The following is a 19,895-nucleotide window of genomic DNA, read 5'->3' on the forward strand; positions in this document are numbered from 1 at the left end:
TTCACACCAAAGTGCGTTTATCTCTAGGAGACAGAACGCTTCTCCTTCTTGAGCGGTATGATGGCTGCGTGGTCCCACGGTGTTATACTTGCGTACTATTGTTTGTACAGATGAACGTGGTATCTTCAGGCATTTGGAAATTGCTCCCAAGGATGAACCAGACTTGTGGAGATCTACAATTTCTTTCTGAGGTCTTGACTGATTTCTTTTGATTTTTCTCATGATGTTAAGCAAAGAAACACTGAGTTTGAAGGTAGGCCTTTAAATACATTCACAGGTACACCTCCAATTGACTCAAATGATGGCAATTAGCCTATCAGAAGCTTCTAAAACCATGACATCATTTACTGGAGTTTTCTAAGCTGTTTAAAGGCATAGTCAACTTAGTGTATGTCAATTTCTGACCCACTGGAATTGTAATACAGTGAATTATAAGTGAAATAATCTGACTTCAACTGTATATATATATATATATATATATATATATATATATATATATATATATATATATATATATATTACACACACACACACACACACGCAGTGGGGAGAACAAGTATGTGATACACTGCCGATTTTGCAGGTTTTCCTACTTACAAAGCATGTAGAGGTCTGTAATTTTTATCATAGGTACACTTCAACTGTGAGAGACGGAATCTAAAACAAAAATCCAGAAAATCACATTGTCTGATTTTTAAGTAATTAATTTGCATTTTATTGATCTCAATCCCATTGATCACATCTGGGAGCTGTTGGATCGGAGGGTGAGGGATAGGGCCATTCCCTGCCAGAAATGTCTGGGAATTTGCAGGTGCCTTGGTGGAAGAGTGGGGTAACATCTCACAGCAAGAACTGGCAAATTGGGTGCAGTCCATGAGGAGATGTACTGCAGTACTTAATGCAGCTGGTGGCCACCAGATACTGACTGCTACTTTTGATTTTGACCCCCCTTTGTTCAGGGACACATTAATCAATTTCTGTTAGTCACATGGCTGTGAAACTTGTTCAGTTTACGTCTCAGTTGTTGAATCTTGTTACGTTCATACAAATATTAACACATTTTAAGTTTGCTGAAAATAAATGCTGTTGACAGTGAGAGGACGTTTCTTTTTTTGCTGAGTTTATCAATCATATGGGCCATGTCCACCAACCCTAGCTATCCCAAATCACTCTGTTACCCCTTAAGGGGGTAACTTCCTGGCATGCTTCCCAGCCGAAACAGTTTGGTAGACTCTAAAATGTAATTATAGATGCCATTTGATTGAAGTTATCGCTCTCTTGACAACATTCTGTGACGTTTTTGTTAGTTTTAGACTTTGTTGAGGGTTTTTTCGGCTGTTCGGGCACACATTATTCTGGAGGCAAGCCGAAGTTCGGAGCCTAAGTTTACGCCCCTTTGTCAGTGATTGGTCAACAGTATGGAAATTTCAATTAAATCTTTATTGACGTTCAATGAGAGACGACTCATTTTCATGCAAATTTTTTTGATAGAAACATCCTGCACCAAATGTCTTAAATGTGAAATTGTGCAACTAAGAACTCTTCAGCAAAAATGTAAAAATGTATGACCAACTACGTAAGTTATCTTCCATTAATGTGTATACTGGCTATGGAGTCTCAAAATGGACAAACTGTACTATTGTCGCTTTTTTCTCATTTTCCAAGCGAAGTTCTTTTAAGTGAGTATGGGAGCACACTCGTTCGGTTCGGCTAGTCGAGTTCGGCTAAGGGCCAGCCAAAATGAAAGCATGCTGAAGCCTGTACTTGTGTACAGACCCTGTATCTTAATTTGACCCAGTTTCTCACAGCAGGAAAATAATCCTGCAGCAACAGGACATTTTTTATTATTATGTGGATTATAAATGAGGCGTCTCTATAGACCCGGGTTCGATCCCAGGCAGTGTGACAGCCGGCCGTGACCGGGAGACTCATGAGGTTGCACACAATTGGCCCAGCGTTGTCCAGGTTAGGGGAGGTTTTGGCCGGCCGGGATTTCCTTGTCCCATCGCGCTCTAGCAACTCTTTGTAGCAGGCCGGGCGCCTGCAAGCTGACACATTGGTGTTGCTGGCTTCCGGGTTAAGCAAGCAGTGTGTCAAGAAGCAGTGTAGCTTGGCAGGGTCGTATTTCGTAAGATCCTTGGCTCTCGATGTTCGCCTTTCCGAAGTTCGTTGGGGAGTTGCAGCAATGGGACAAGACTGTAACCAATTGGGAAGAAACGGGGTTTAAAGTAAAAATGAAAAAAATAAAAAAATAAAAAATGTGCCCAACATGTTTCATAGAAGCTTGTACAATCTTCTATCGTTATTTATTTGTGTGATGTGTGTCTTCCAGGTGCCATGTTCAGTGTGGATGGAGGACAGTCCAAGGGTCAGCAGGGGTCCGCATTGCTCAGGAGCCCTCTCTTCCCTCCTCCCCTACGGAACTCTCCATGTGAGGTGAGAGCAAAGGAGTGTTCTTTCTCCTACACACACACACACGCACACACGCACACACACACACACACACACACACAGATAGATACACTGCAGACACTCACAGACAGTCAGAAAGAAAGAAAGAAAGAAAGACACACACATACACACACACAAAGCCTTCCTGTTGTGTGCAGATGTGGTCTTTTAAGTCTAAGCAAACAGACTTACACACCATCTGTATCCCAAATGGCACCTTATTTCCTTTACAGTGCACTTATTTAGACCAGAGCCCTATGTAGGGAATAGGGTGTAATTTGGGACAGAGACTAAGTGTGTATTAGCACATAGAGAACAAACAAAAACATGAATGAATGGACAGAAATTATGTAAGAGAGGAGTATCTGGAAGCAAACAGGCACACTGTGAAGAAAAATACAGTTGTGTTTCTGTTGAAACTGGTTTGAAATACTAAGTTATTGATAATGGCAGTATTGCTGAATGACTAAACATACATTTTTAGATATTGAAAAGTCCTAGTTGAATGCATTGGAGCACTTTGTTTTCATATAACTAGTTGCCTAAAAACACAGACAGACAGACGCGCGCGCACACACACACGCACACATTTACACTGACCTGGTAAGAGCTGCAGTGGACATTTATTCACTTATTAATTTAAAATGTATTTCCTGAATTGACAGAAGTTTGATCCCAACCCTGATAGTGGTGGTTTAGCAAGATAAGAAGTCGGTGATATTTCCCAGGGATAGGATTTCCAGACACGAGGTCAACCCAATCTATAAACATAAGAGACCGTGCCTGTCAATCTGATGACAAAAAAATATCATGGAGAATTTCAAATGCATTATTGGTCAGCGAGGTTGTCAGTCAGGTCGAGACAGGGTGAGTCCATGGCTATGGTTTTAAAAGTCTGCCTCTTGATAGGTGTCTGTCTGGCAAGTTGGCTAATATTGTATTTAGAGGTTAGTAAGGTGTTTTTGTTAGGACAGCATCAATTTTTTAACTTCACTTAGCCCTTTCACTTTGTGTAACTTTACCACAGGTCATACATACCTGGTAGAAACTGCCATGCAGTATTGAGAGAGTCTAAGAGAACAAAGCACCTCTTTTGGCCAAACTCTTATTCCTCAAAATGTGAGAATTAAATAATATTTCTACTTTGAGAAGGTGGGAATGGTCTGTGGACACTTAAGGGGCAGTTATGACAAGTGTGTTTCATTTGGTGATCTCATGAAGGACAGGAAACACATAACGGTGTCTCTTAAAGTGTACATTTCCCAGATGTCAGTTTACATCTAAATACTCTGAAAAGTATGTGATTAAACATGAAACTATTTGTGAAAAGGTGTAATGTGATGTTAACCTTCTAAATGAGAGTATGGATTTTCATATAAAGATTAACTAGACATTATGTCGGCGTCATGGAACTGCCCTTTTCTCTGAACTGTATAAAAACCCATTTGTGACGGAATTCAACCCAGACCACGCAAACCCCGGTGTATGCTAAGTTTGCAAATGGTTGAATTTCTAATTTCTAATTTCTAACTACCTACAACCAAGAAAGACATCGTGACTTCTGGGAAAGTGAACCAGACACTCTGATGAACCCTACAGGACGACCGAGGATTCCAAGAGAGAAGACATTTTGTCTACCAAGCTGTCATATCGGCTTCGCCCACTAGGGACCTTTCTATCATTGTTAGTAACTAATATCTACTGTTTGTTATGTATTTCTGTGATTAGTGAGTAAATAAATAATTAAGCCAATGTGTATATTGCTGATTCATTATGGAAACTAGGGTTCATGCAAGATAACCAAGACTTTTGACATTCAGATGAGACTGATAGAAGGAAAATAATAATTAATGACTGATTGATGACTGAAATGTAAGAGTTCTTTAAATCTCTAAGAGTAAATTCGAAAGACGGAACTCTTTAACCTCTCTAGGGTATGTGGGACGCTAGCGTCCCACCTGGCCAACATCCAGTGAGATTGCAGAGCGCCAAATTTAAATACAGAAATACTCATTATAAAAATTCAGAAAAGATACAACTATTAAACATAGGTTTAAAGATGAACTTCTTTTGAATCCAACCACGGTGTCAGATTTCAAAAATGTTTTTACGGCGAAAGCATACCTTACAATTATTTGAGAACATAGCCCAGCAGACAAATCATTACAAACAGTAACCAGCCAGAAATAGAGAAAATGATTCACTTACCTTTGATGATCTTCATATGTTTGCACTCAGAAGACATTCATTTATTCAATGTTCGATAAAGTCTCTTATATCCAAAAAACCTCTGTTTTGTTCGCACGTTTTCTTCAGTAATCCACAGGCTCAAACGCAGTCACAACAGGCAGGAAAAAAAATCCAAATTGTATCCGTAAAGTTCATAGAAACATGTCAAACGATGTTGATATTCAATCCTCAGGTTGTTTTTAGCCTAAATAATCAATAATATTTAAACCAGACAATAACGTTGTCAATATAAAAGGTAAACAAGAAAGGCACTCTCTTTGGCCGTGCGCATGAAAAAGCTCTGACACGGCAGGGTCCACTCTTTCAGACTGCTCTTACCCCTTCATTTTTCAGAATACAAGCCTTAAACAATTTCTAAAGACTGTTGATATCTGGTGGAAGGCATAGGAACTGCAATTTGACTCCTAAGTCAATGGATATTGTAATGGCAATGAATATAAAAATCCCACTTCCTGAATGGATTTTTCTCAGGTTTTTGCCTTTTTCTCGGGTTTTTGGACTTTAGAGTGTTTTCTATCCAAATCTACTAATAATATGCATATCCTATCTTCTGGGCCTGAGTAGAAGCCAGTTTAATTTGGGCATGCTTTTCTTCCAAAATTCCAAATGCTGCTTTTCCGTGGTGCCCCAGGTTATTGCTCCCACAGTTGATTTCTTCAAACCAAGCTGCTTACCTATTGAAGATTCAGTCTTCCCAGCCTGGTGCAGGTCTACAATTTTGTTTCTGGTGTCCTTTGACAGCTCTTTGGTCTTGGCCATATTGGAGTTTGGATTGTGACTGTTTGAGGTTGTGGACAGGTGTCTTTTGGTGGCTGACTAAATACTTTTTTGCCCCACTGTACGCCTGTTCTGAAAGGCCCCAGAGTCTGCAACACCACTTAGCAAGGGGCACCACCAAGTAAGCGGAACTATGAAGACCAAGGAGCTCTCCAAACAGGTCAGAGACAAAGTTGAGGAGAAGTACAGATCAGGGTTGGGTTATAAAAAAATATCCGAAACTTTGACATCCCGCAGAGCACCATTTGAATCCATTATTTAAAAAATGTAAAGAATATTGCACCACAACAAACCTGCCAACAGAGGGCCACCCACCAAAACTCACGGACCAGGCAAGGAGGGCATTAATCAGTGAGGCAACAAAGAGAACAAAGATAACCCCGAAAGAGCTGCAAAGCTCCACAGTGGAAATTGGAATATCTGTCCATAGGACCTCTTTAAGCCATACACTCCATAGAGCTGGGCTACGGAAGAGTGGCCAGAAAAAAAGCAAGCTGATACGTTTGGTGTTCGCCAAAATGCATATGGGAGACTCTTCAAACATATGGAAGAAGCTTTTTTGCCATCAAAGAAAACGCTATGTCTGGCGCAAACCCAACACCTCTCATCTCCCCAAGAACAACATCCCCACAGTGATGCGTGGTGGCAGCATCATGCTGTGGGGATGTTTTTCATCGGCAGAGACTGGAAAACTGGTCAGAATTGAAGGATTGATGGATGGCGCTAAATACAGGGAAATTCTTGAAGGAAACCTGTTTCAGCCTTCCAGAGATTTGAGACTGGCACGGAGGTTCACCTTCCAGCAGGACAATGACCCTAATCATACTGCTAAAGCAACACTTGAGTGGTTTAAGGGGAAACAATCAAATGTCTTGGAATGGCCTAGCCAATGCCCAGACTTCAATCCAATTGAAAATCTGTGATACGACTTAAAGATATCTGTACACCAGCAGAACCTATCCATCTTGAAGGCGCTGGAGCAGTTTTGCCTTGAAGAATGGGCAAAAATCCCAGTGGCTAGATGTGCCAAGCTTATAGAGACACCCCAAGAGACTTGCAGCTGTAATTGCTGCAATTGGTGGCTCTACAAAGTATTACCTTTGGAGGGGGTGAATAGTTATGACCGTTCAAGTTTTCAAGTTTTTTTTCTTATTTCTTGTTTGTTTCACAATAAAAAATATTTTGTATCTTCAATGTGGTAGGCATGTTGTGTAAATCAAATGATACAACCCCCCCCCAAAATACATTTTAATTCCAGGTTGTAAGGAAACAAAATAGGAAAAATGCCAAGGTGGGTGAATACTTATACAAGCATCAGTATCTTACATACAACAGGTTATTTAAAGACCAAAGAGTTTGGCCCACACCATGTTTTCATTTTCCCATGGAAAATGTTTGGCGATACGGGTATCGTCACAGACATAGGATGCACAAGGAGAGAATCTATGGGAGACAGAAAATGGAAGAAGGGAAAAAAGAAAGTGAAAGAGAGGATAGAGGGGGACATAAAGTGGGCCCCTGAGCGACAGCTACTGAGTTATGTCTGAAGTAAAGTTCAGTCCTATAACAGTGCCTAAAGCTACATTCTAGCTAGCCGAAGTCAGCAGTTCCTTGGCACTGGACTAAAGATTAGCAGTGATTCCAGATTAGCACCTCAATCTCTCTTTACACGACCCTGAGCTTTCCAATGTCCCCTCCTGCCTGCCTGTCTGCTTTGTCTGCTGCAGCACCCAATCTCAAGAGTAGATTGGCTTGGGCATTAGTAGCAGATCATGTCCATCTTCAAGTAATGCCGGGCAAACACGGTTTGACTTCTATAATCTTGATGTCAGGGAACTTCTCACAGTTTTGTAAAGGTGAAATCTGGATCAATGACAATTAAGTGAGGGAGTACGCTGTGATAGAAGACCTTGCACTACACATAGAAATTATAGTTTAAATGTTGATTAGAGGGAAACCATAGTCAGCTCTGCATATTGGAGAGACACAAATATAGCATTTAGACGGGAGTATTGTTGTTCCATTAGATTGAGAAAAATATGAGCAATATGGAATAGGGAAATTAATACGGCCTGGTGTACAGCTGAGACAATTTATGAATCTGTAGGTGTAACTACAACTTCCATTTAAAGAAAGATACCCTCAGACTGCCTCTACAGTTTTATCAAGTGCAGTGTTTAGACCCAAATGTCTTCCATGAAGGTCTGGCTGGAGTAAAAACTTTCCGGTCAAAATATTGCACTTAATAACACTGTGGGAACAAGTAACTGGATGTGCGTACACTACTTCTAAACTAGTAATTATGACAGTATAACATCGCAACCTGATAATTTGAGATGTCAATGTGGGTCTCAGTCAAGTCCTATGCAATTCCTATTCTGACTCATAATATAATGTGATTTCCCCAACAGGTACGGTTCTGGATGTGTTCCGGAGGTGGCCAGAGATGGGCGCTATCTTTGTGGCTGGTGGAGAACAGCACAGGACCTAAGGAGCAGCGCAGACTGTGGCACTCTGCCAGCGAGCCCAAGACCGAGAGAGGCTGGAGACTCATTATGCTTCCTCTCTACGGACTTGTTGACTGGTAAGGCGAATCAAGTTGCTCCATTGACAGACTGACAAGTGATTTTGCCAATCACGGCCTTTGGAAAAACAGAGTGCAGTGTATGAATATGTAACACGGTCAAAATGGGGCACTGCTTCATTAGATTGTGAGATCATAGGATCATACTACATTTGAAACATGCATCACGTCAAAGCACAAAAGAACCAGCAAACCACAACGATGCATTGTGTGTTCTTTTAGGATGAAAGAAAATACATTTTGCCTTTCAGGTCCAAAGACACAGTAATGCATACTGTAGCTTTTTTCTTCAGTTCATCCTTCCGAATTTAAGTATTTACATTACATTTTAAGATAAGCCTCCCTTTCATCATGGGTCCCAATGGGTTTACTTGCCTTATACGATGGGCCTGCGGCGAGTACCCTATTCTCCTTATCGCTCACTGTATCACCCTGTATTTTTAAAACAGGGTAGTAAAAATCGATACAGAGGCCTCCATTCATCCGCCTTTTCCTACAATTAGCACTTGATTTTTTTAATTCTTCAGTATGAGGACCTGATATTAAAAATTAAAGAAAAAGAAGGAAAAAGGTTGGATGACTTGTTTCATCTCGGCGTGCTTGATTGGGCTCTCTTTATCGTTGGAGCCAAGCTAATCCTGTTCTTCAGATATTGATTCAGTTTCTATTTCCGGTTTTATGGAGTTTGTTCTGCTCACGTTCTTAATTAAAAGGCATGTCCTTGCACCTTATGAACTCAAGTGGATTTTTTCGCAAGCAAATTATTTTTGATAGGATTTTGGTCCGTAACAAAAGACAAGGAAGTATGTGAATGTCTTCAGATTTGGCTCACAACAGTAGTCTGTCATTCATATTCTCTCTCCTCTGTGTTCTGCAAATGGAAGAGAAAAGAGCAGTAGGTGAAAGTCACAAACTCAATTTTTAAAATTTGTATTGGTTATTCTACCAACTCTGTGTGGCGCACATGCTTGGGAAAATAGGTCAGTGTAGTAGATTTGTACATTCAGTACAGGGTCACAGTAATGTAAATGGTGGTCTTTGTGGTCATCCATCTGTGTTCTATCTATTTGCAGTTTCTAATAGAAGACCATTATGACATGTTCTACTGGAGTACTGGCGTAAAACTCATTATTCAGGTTGCAATCAACAATGTTGTTTTTGAAGTATGTATTTGTGCTAGTAGAATACTTGAGTACCACGCTTGAAATTTAAACGTAATTTCCATTTGAACCAGCATATGCAGATTTTACCGCGGAACAACTGCCATTAAATGTCAATCGTGCTACAACGCTGAATTTAAGCGTTATGGATTGAATCTAGCCGTTTTTTTAATCCTAGTCTTGAATGATACACTTAAGTTTATCACCAAGTAGATATACTTCATCTTCCCCTCATCGCAAGGACTTGAGTGATGCAGCTTGTGGTCATTGATGTTGTGTTCTAAATCCATATTGTCTCTACTGTTCAAAGATCAGATTTTGTTTCTCCTCAGGTTCTGGCTCCAGTTCAGCGCTGACAATGGACCAGGTCCAGGATCAGCCATTTGTCTGGATAACATCTCCTTCAGTATGGACTGCTTCCTGGCCTGTGAGTATTTCATTGATGTTCTACAGCACACATAATTTGTTATTTGACTTAAGCCTTTATTTTTTTATGACAGACAAAACAAGGGCTTTTGACCCAATCTACACATAACAAGTAATACATTCATATCTCCTAAACTTACCCACAATATCCGCTTACAGATGCCGTATCCTGCACAGCAGTAAATGCACGCTTTTAGTGTATTGAAGGTTTAAAAAGGCTTCTAGAGTTTAGAATTTCCACTATAAAATGTCAAACTTGATTTGCCCTAACGAGACATGTATCAACCCCTGCAAAAAAATGCCATTAATTATAATTCACATTTTAATTCACATTTCCTATTGCTGTAGGATTATTTTACTGCTGTGACAAACTGGAAACTATACTGAACAAAAATGTAAATGCAACATGCAATAATTTCAAACAATTTTACTGAGTTCATTAGTTCATATAATTAGTTCATATAAGGAAATCAGTCAATTTAAATAAATTAGGCCCTAATCTATGGAGTTCAAATGACTAGGTAGGGGTGCAGCCCTGGGTGGGCATTGGAGGGCATAGGCCCACCCACTTGGGAGCCAGGTCCAGCCAATTAAATTAGTTTTTCCCCATTAAAGGGCTTTATTCGACAGAAATACTCCTGTCCGCGTGACTGATCTCAGACAATCCCACAGGTGAAGAAGCCGAATGTGGAGGTCGTGGGCTTGCATGGTTACATGTGGTCTGCTGGTTGTGAGGCCGGTTGGACGTACTGTCAAATTCTCTAAAACAACGCTGGAGGTGGCTTATGGTAGAGAAATTAACATTAAATTATTTGGCAACAGCTCTGGGGGAAATTCCTGCAGTCAGCATGCCAATTACACGCTCACTTAAAACTTGAGACATCTGTGGCATTGTGTTATGTGACAAAACTGCACAATATAGATTGTCCTTTTATTGTCCCCAGCACAAGATTAACCATTTTTTATACTAGGTAAGTCAGTTAAGAGCAAATTCTAATTTTCAATGACAGCCTAGGAGCAGTGGGTTAACTGCCTTGTTCAGGGGCAGAACAACAAATTTTTATTTTAACAGCTTGGGGATTTGATCTTGCAACCTTTCGGTTACAAGTCCAATGCTCTAGCCACCTTTCGGTTACAAATCCAACGCTCTAACTACCTTTCAGTTACAAGTCCAATGCTCTAACCACTAGGCTACCTGCCACCCCATGTAATGATTATAATGTTTAATCAGCTTCTTGACACGCCACACCTTTCAGGTGGATGGATTATCTTGGCAAAGGAGAAATGCTCACTAAAAGGCATGTAAACAAATTTGTGCACAAAATTTGAGAGAAATAAGCTTTTATGTGCATCTAACATTTCTGGGATCTTTTATTTCAGTTAATGAAACCTGGGAATAACACTTTACATGTTGTGTTTATATTTTGTTCAGTATAAATACGGCATCTGTAAACAGAGTTTAGCAGAAGACAATTTAACAATTTATTTAAGTCAATTAAGAACAGATTATAATTTACATTGACAATCTGTCACAATTATAGTGAGAATGTCACGTCCTGACCTTAGTTCCTTTTTATGTCTCTCTTTTCGTTTCGTCAGGGCGTGAGTTGGGGTGGGCATACTATGTTTTGTTCTGTGTTGTATTTTTATGTGTTTGGCCTGGTTTGGTTCCCAAACAGGCAGCTGTCAATCGTTGTCTCTGATTGAGGACCATACTTAGGCAGCCTGTTTTCCCACTATGAGTTGTGGGTTGTTGTTTTCTGTTTTGTGTGTATCACCTGACAGAACTGTTTCGTTCTCATTATTCCTCGTTGTTATTTTGCTGAGTGTTCAGTTTTGATTAAATTTACAACATGAACACTTACCACGCTGCGTTTTGGTCCGATCCTTCATATTCCTCATCAGACGAAGAGGACAGCCGTTACAGAGAAATGAGAAATAATGGCTGTAAGCTTCAATTACATGTTAAAATATCTACATTTTTGGCCCGTACATTTTTTTTTTTTTTTTGCTGCAGTGTATGAATTCTTCTAGATGTTTACCAAATATACAATCATTCATGCACAAATAATTTGTCTGTATATGCCTTGATATCGGAGAAGGATTTTCTCCTGCTATGTTCATACTTTAACGATTGTTATGTTCTGGTTAAGTATCAGTATAGACAATCTATCACTGTCCACGATATGGGTGAAGTCCGGGAGCTTAAGTGTCCACATATTCTCATACATATTAAAGGTCAAAACTTGTCTAGCCTTTCCCGCTTTATCCATAATGAAGATTGGGATGTTATATCAGTGGAGAAACAACAGCGTCATGACACTTGCGTCTCACATTTGGAGAAAAGAAAAGAGAGAAAGACATGCTCTATATCCCTCTGTCTTTCCCTAACTCTCTCAAGTAACTGCTCTAACTGTGCCCAGAATAGCAAGCTGCCACTGATGCCGCTTCGAAGACGGACAGTGAGTCATTAAGGAAAAACGGGTGTGATTTAAATGACTAAACCCATCTGCTTTGCTTTATCTTGGCCAGGTCGCAGTTGTAAATGAGAACTTGTTCTCAACTGGCCTACCTGGTTAAATAAAGGTGAAATAAAAAAAATTAAAAAAATACAATTTACCGAAGGAGACAAAATGAGGTTCTGCGGGGCGGAAATCTTCGGAAATCTGAAATCTTCTCCTAAAGTACAGTTGATTTCACTGCTTCATCTGCCTGCTCAGTCAGGTAGGCAGAAAGTAAATTATGAATCGAGGTCTGGCTCTGATGAGGATATGAATTCAAATTGAAACAGGAATGGGGTGATTGTGTAGTTCAGTGTTATTACTATGTTATTCATGTAGTATTAAAATAGGTGTAGAAATTGGCCTCAGTACCATTGCAATCATCCTATATCCACACTACCTCATATGTCCCACTTTTTATGTATATACTTTATTCTAGTCATGGCTCATCCTTTTATAACTACTGCTGTACACTCCTTTTCTGCTCACATACTGTCTATACACCATTCACATACATACACAGTATATTTATATTCCGGACTCCGGTCCGGAAGCTACTTTTCTGCACTTCTATCCATTTTGCAATGGGGTTTTGTACCGTGTATTTACATACTGTAGTTGTTATACTGTTTATACACACTGCATATTTATTTATATTCTGTGTTCTTGACATAGCTGGCTCCCTCTAATATATCTACTGCTGTACATATCATTCTTAGTATATGTTGCATAAATGAATCCTGTATATACAGTGCCTTGCGAAAGTATTCGGCCCCCTTGAACTTTGCAACCTTTTGCCACATTTCAGGCTTCAAACATAAAGATATAAAACTGTCATGAACTGACACAATCATGAAGTGGAACGACATTTATTGGATATTTCAAACTTTTTTAACAAATCAAAAACTGAAAAATTGGGCGTGCAAAATTATTCAGCCCCTTTACTTTCAGTGCAGCAAACTCTCTCCAGAAGTTCAGTGAGGATCTCTGAATGATCCAATGTTGACCTAAATGACTAATGATGATAAATACAATCCACCTGTGTGTAATCAAGTCTCCGTATAAATGCACCTGCACTGTGATAGTCTCAGAGGTCCGTTAAAAGTGCAGAGAGCATCATGAAGAACAAGGAACACACCAGGCAGGTCCGAGATACTGTTGTGAAGAAGTTTAAAGCCGGATTTGGATACAAAAAGATTTACCAAGCTTTAAACATCCCAAGGAGCACTGTGCAAGCAATAATATTGAAATGGAAGGAGTATCAGACCACTGCAAATCTACCAAGACCTGGCCGTCCCTCTAAACTTTCAGCTCATACAAGGAGAAGACTGATCAGAGATGCAGCCAAGAGGCCCATGATCACTCTGGATGAACTGCAGAGATCTACAGCTGAGGTGGGAGACTGTCCATAGGACAACAATCAGTCGTATATTGCACAAATCTGGCCTTTATGGAAGAGTGGCAAGAAGAAAGCCATTTCTTAAAGATATCCATAAAAAGTGTCGTTTAAAGTTTGCCACAAGCCACCTGGGATACACACCAAACAGAAGAAGGAGAAGAAGGTGTTCTGGTCAGATGAAACCAAAATTGAACTTTTTGGCAACAATGCAAAACGTTATGTTTGGCGTAAAAGCAACACAGCTGAACACACCATCCCCACTGTCAAACATGGTGGTGGCAGCATCATGGTTTGGGCCGACAAAAAAAAGTTTGAAATATCCGAATAATTGTCGTTCCACTTCATGATTGTGTCCCACTTGTTGTTGATTCTTCACAAAAAAATACAGTTTTATATCTTTATGTTTGAAGCCTGAAATGTGGCAAAAGTTCACAAAGTTCAAGGGGGCCGAATACTTTCGCAAGGATATTAAGTTTTCACTGACATTTTCAACCTTTCCCTGTCCGAGTCTATAATACCAACATGTTTTAAGCAGACCACCATAGTCCCTGTGCCCAAGAACACTAAGGTAACCTGCCTAAATTACTACAGACCCATAGCACTCACGTCTGTAGCCATGAAGTGCTTTGAAAGGCTGTTCATGGCTCACAACATCACCATTATCCCAGAAACCCTAGACCCACTCCAATTTGCATACCACCACAACAGATCCAAAGATGATGCAATCTCTATTGCACTCCACAATGCCCTTTCCCACCTGGACAAAAGGAACACCTATGTGAGAATGCTATTCAATGACTACAGCTCAGCGTTCAACACCATAGTGCCAACACATCTGCCATGCTGATCCTAAACACAGGTGCCCCTCAGGGGTGCGTGCTCAGTCCCTTCCTGAACTCCCTGTTCACTCATGACTGCACGGCCAGGCACGACTCCAACACCATCAATAAGTTTGTTGATGACACACAGCCTGATCACCGACAACGACGAGACATCCTACAGGGAGGAGGTCAGAGACCTGGCCATGTGGTGCCAGGATAACAATCTCTCCCTCAATGTGAACAAGACAAAGGAGATGATTGTGAACTACAGGAAAAAGAGCACGCCCCCATTCTCATCGACGGTGCTGTAGTGAGCAGGTTGAGAGCTTCAAGTTCCTTGGTGTTCATATCACCAACAAACTAACATGGACCAAGCACACCAAGACAGTCGTGAAGAGGGCACGACTAAGCCTATTCACCCTCAGGAGACTGAAAGGTTTTGGAATGGGTCCTCAGATTCTCAAAAGATTCTACAGCTACACCAACGAGAGCATGGTTGCATCATTGCCTGGTATGGCAACTGCTCGGCCTCTGACAGCAAGGCACGACAGTACAGAGGGTAGTGCGAATGGCCGAGTACATCACTGGGGCCAAGCTTCCTGCCATCCAGGACCTCTACATCAGGCAGTGCCAGAGGAAGGCCCTAAAAATTGCCAGACTCCAGCCACCCTAGTCATAGACTGGTCTCTCTGCTACTACACGGCAAGCAATACCGGAGCACCAAGTCTAGGTCCAAGAGGCTTCTAAACAGCTTCTACCCCCAAGCCATAAGACTCCTGAACATCTAATCAAATGGCTATCCAGACTATTTGCATTGCCCCCCCCCCCTTTTTACACCGCTGCTACTCTGTTGTTATCATCTATGCACAGTCACTTAATAACTCTACCTACATGCATATATTACCTCAACTAACCGGTGCCTTAGCACAATGACTCTGTACCGGTACATTGACTCTGTACCGGACTCTGTAGCCCCCTGTATATAGTCTCACTATTGTTATTTTACTGCTGTTCTTTAATTAGTTACTTGTATTTCTTATTCTTATCCGTAATTTTTTAACTGCATTGTTGGTTAGGGGCTCATACGTCATTATTTCACTGTAAACCTGTTGTATACTGCGTATGTGACTAATAAAATTTGACTTGATCTGATCAAATTCGATCAGTCTGCACGATCAGCATTAGCTATCTGGATCTTTCTCACATTGTGATGCAACCCATAATATGTTGGAGTAGGAAAACATAGGCTACCGCATGCACATTATGCAGAGTATCCACTGTAGGTCACCGTAGCGACTCCAAAACTAATGTCACTGGGAATGTGGCTTCCACTGTTTTTCTAGGCCTGGCACACATGACTGGATCATCAGCGCAATGTCCCTCCCTAGGATTGGAGAGTGCCAAGGATTGCATTTGGTTGGGAACAATTGGCTGCTCCTGGCCAAAGGCAATAGAAAAAAGCAGATTTCTGCAAATGGCCAATCTGTCATTTTAAGAGGTGCATTAGTCATGGTGCAGACCATCCACTTGAGACAATCCCACATAAACTGAGATATAATCATTGTATACTTAAAACATTACTCAACACAGACAGGTCTAATGCTTTATCAAGGGTGTGCAAGGAATTCTAAGGAAACATAATTTGACGTCCCCTTCCCATGTGGCATTCCCTTACACACACCCTATCCATAGGCGTTGCTGTGCATTATAATGCATTTATTTAACCCATGTATGATCAGCCATTTTGATTCAATTGAAAACGTTCTACATAGACTTATAAGCCTGATAATAGTGCATTATAAAGGCATGCTTATACAAATTGGTAAAGCTGAATGGCTCTTGGCATTGAGGAAAGCGTTAAGAGCAAATTCTAATTTACAATGAAGGCTTAGGAACAGTGGGTTAACTGCCTTGTTCAGGGGCAGAACAACAGATTCTTACCTTTTCAGCTCATGGATTCAATCTAGTAACCTTACAGTTACTGGCCCAATGTTCTAACCACCACCTGCCGCCCCAAATATTAACATAACATAAATAATGGCACAAGGTGTATATTTTCAGGAAATCTGCTGTAAAACTGCACACAAAAAGTTATCTAAAGCAAACGTATTTGTTTACCTGTTGTTAATGAAATACTTGTTCTGCTAAAGACCCCTGTGCATATTAAATTATAGTTTTTAATCCCGGTGCTGTTAGTAAATGTGTTGCGGATAATTGTATAGCTAATAAGCTATGTGTTTGTAGACCGACTGAGGTGAATGAAGCTACAGCAACCAATGAGATAACGGCTGGGGTAATTTTTAGCTTTTTTTTTGCTGTTCTCCAAATAGCATTTTAGAGTTTTTAAATTGTATAGAAATGCAGTAGCTTTAACTTGAACATTTTTTTGGATTGAACCCCCCCCCCCCCCCATTTGATCTAGATAGTTTGTGTGTATGTATTGATATGTAGGCTACATGTGCCTTTTTTATGTATGTAGTGAGCTGTACTTCTGTATTATGTTATTCTATATCATGTTTCATGTTTTGTGTGGACTCCAGGAAGAGTAGCTGCTGCTTTTTCAACAGCTAATGGGGATCCTAATAAAATACCAAATACCCCCGCACTCCAAAAAAGTGTTAAATATATTTGATATTCTTAAAAATAGCCACCCTTGATGACAGCTTTAGACTCTCTTGGAATTATCTCAACCAGCTTCACCTGGAATTATTTTCCAACCGTCTTGAAGGAGCTCCCACATGTGCTGGGCACTTGTTGGCTGCTTTTCCTTCCTTCTGCGGTCCAACTCATCCCAAACCATCTCATTTGGGTTGAGGTTGGGTGATTGTGGAAGCCAGGTCATCTGATGCAGCACTCCATCGCTCTCCTTCTTGGTCAAATAGCCCTTACACAGCCTGGAGGTGTGTTGGGTCATTGTCCTGTTGAAAAACAAAATGATAGTCCCACTAAGCCCAAACCAGGTGGGATGGATATCGCTGCAAACTGCTTTGGTAGCCATGCTGGTTAAGTGTGCCTTGAATTCTAACTGAATCACAGACATTGTCACCGCAAAACACTCCCACACCATCATGCCACCTCCTGGGAGCCACACATGCAGAGATCATCTGTTCACCTACTCTGCGTCTCACAAAGATATTGCGGTTGGAACCAACCATCTGACCAAGTGACACATTTCCACTGGTCTAATGTCCATTGCTCGTGTTTCTTGGCCCAAGTCTCTTCTTATTATTCTTGTCCTTTAGTGGTGGTTTCTTTGCAGCAATACGCCCATGAAGGCCTGATTCACACAGTCTCCTCTGAACAGTTGATGTTGCGATGTGTCTGTTACTTGAACTCTGTGAAGCATTTATTTGGGCTGCAATTTCTGAGGCTGGCAACTCTAATGAACTTATCCTCTGCAGCAGAGGTAACTCTGGGTCTTCCTTTCCTGTGGCGGTCCTCATGAGAGCCAATTTCACCGCTTGATGGTTTTCCCGACTGCACTTGAAGAAACTTTCACATTTCTTGGGATTTTCCAGATTAACTGACCTTCATGTCTTAAAGTAATGATGGACTTTTGTTTCTCTTTTTTATTTGAGCTGTTCTTGCCATAATATGGACTTGGTCTTTTACTAAATAGGGCTACTTTGTAAAAACACAACTGATTGGCTCAAATGCATTAAAAAGGAAAGAAATTCCACAAAATAACTTTTAACAAAGCACACCTGTTGAAATGCATTCCAAGTGACTACCTCATGAAGCTGGTTGAGAGAATGCCAAGAGTGTGCAAAGCTGTCATCAAGGCAAAGGGTTTGCTACTTTGAAGAATCTAAAATCTAAAATATATTTTGATTTGTTTAAAATGTTTTTATTTACTACATGTACTACATGATTCCATAGGTGTTATTTCATAGTGATGATGTCTTCACCATTATTCGACAATGTAGTAAATATTAAGAAAGCCCTTGAATTAGTAGGACTTTTGTCTGGTACTGTAGGTTAAAAGTTTGGTGATAAAAGGGACGAAGTGCCCTTACTTTGACATTTTACAAATCCAATCAGTTTTCCACATTAATTCAATATCATCACATACATTTTTTTTTGATTGAAAGGGCGTGGAAACAACAGTGAATCAGTTTTTGCCCAGTGGGTGGCTACCGCCCTGCCTCCCATGTGTACTGAATAAGCACATACAGTGCATTCGGAAAGACCCCTTGGCCTTTTCTACATTTGGTTAGTTTATAGCCTTATTCTAAAAGGTATAAAATCACTTTTTTTCATCAATCTACACACAATACAAACATAATGAAAAGCAAAAACAGGTTTTTAGAAATGTTTTTAAAAAAGTACAGAAATACCTTATTTACAAAAGTATTCAGACCCTTTGATATGAGACTTGAAATTGAGCACAGGTGCATCCTGTTTTCATTGATCATCCCTGAGATGGCTCTACAACTTGATTGGAGTCCACCTGTGGTACATTGAATTGATTGGATATTATTTAGAAAGGCACACACCTGTCTATATAAAGGTCCCCAAATACAGGTGCACCAAGCTTGTAGCGTCATACCCAAGAAGACTTGAGGTTGTAATTGCTGCTAAAGGTGCTTCAACAAAGTAATGCGTAAAGGGTGGTAACAAGATTTGCCCAAGCAATCTCTGGTGGGTTTAGGCCAGGTTGACAGGCCTGCTAGCTCTAACTCTAAAAGCTCCTGACTGGCCATGGTCCTGACCTGCAGCTCTGCAGTGCTCCAGAGTAAGAACACTGAGTCCCGGCCAGGCTGCAGTGGAATACCAATGTCCCAAGCCTCTATTGTCTACAACACCACATCTCTACATCATGCTTTACATGCTAAGAGTTTTGATTCTGCGGGTCTTGTTAGTGCTCTAAGACTGGATGAAAAATAGATTGATCTAATCTCTATTATATCGTAGTTGTTTGGGTGTTGTAAAGTACTACTATGCCGTCCTTATGGACCGTCAATGCCTATGTTTATTAGAATTAAGAGTTATAGTTGGAGCATCTTGGTTTGCATTCCCAGCAAACATAATACACAGCCCATTATGTACTAACTATTTACAAATAAACACTTCATATTTATTTGCATTTTGGCTCCGAAGTAGTCAAATGTTTGGAGATCATATTTATTTGAGGATTACTGGGTCGGGGGAATGAGCTATTAGTGAGATTTCTCCACCCTGGAGCTGGGATTGCATAGTTCTGCCTCAGTCAAATTTGCAGTGGGTTTTGAATATGCAGACCACCACCAGCTAGAGCTATAATCATATTGGCCCACGTCAAAGCATCAGGATATTACATTTACAGAAACCTAATCTGTCAAATGATGTAATAACAAATGGACTTTTTAAGAGAATCATGCTAGTAATATCAGCAACACATTACATTTACATATACTTATCCAGAGTGACCACAACCACATACTGTATCACATTGCATGTAAAACTTTCCTTAAAGCGACGTTAGCTGTTGAAACAATTAGCGTTTCCTCCCCAGCACTGTTTTGGATAAAAGCGGGGGGATGAGGC

At 40.5% G+C, this 19,895-nt stretch overlaps 1 protein-coding gene across 1 annotated transcript in view; it reads left to right on the plus strand.

Moving 5' to 3' along the window:
- The window catches only part of LOC110506268 (ALK tyrosine kinase receptor), a 167,324-nt gene that overhangs the window by 23,373 nt on the left and 124,056 nt on the right, over window positions 1-19,895 (plus strand). Inside the window, exons 4-6 of the mRNA XM_021585704.3 lie at window positions 2,333-2,436; window positions 7,890-8,062; window positions 9,555-9,649. Of these exons, the coding sequence (XP_021441379.3) occupies window positions 2,333-2,436; window positions 7,890-8,062; window positions 9,555-9,649 (372 nt within the window). The remainder of the gene's footprint in view (window positions 1-2,332; window positions 2,437-7,889; window positions 8,063-9,554; window positions 9,650-19,895) is intronic.

This window comes from Oncorhynchus mykiss, chromosome 26 (assembly GCF_057628025.1).
Source record: "Oncorhynchus mykiss isolate SJ-2025 chromosome 26, ASM5762802v1, whole genome shotgun sequence".
Lineage (NCBI taxonomy): Eukaryota > Metazoa > Chordata > Actinopteri > Salmoniformes > Salmonidae > Oncorhynchus > Oncorhynchus mykiss.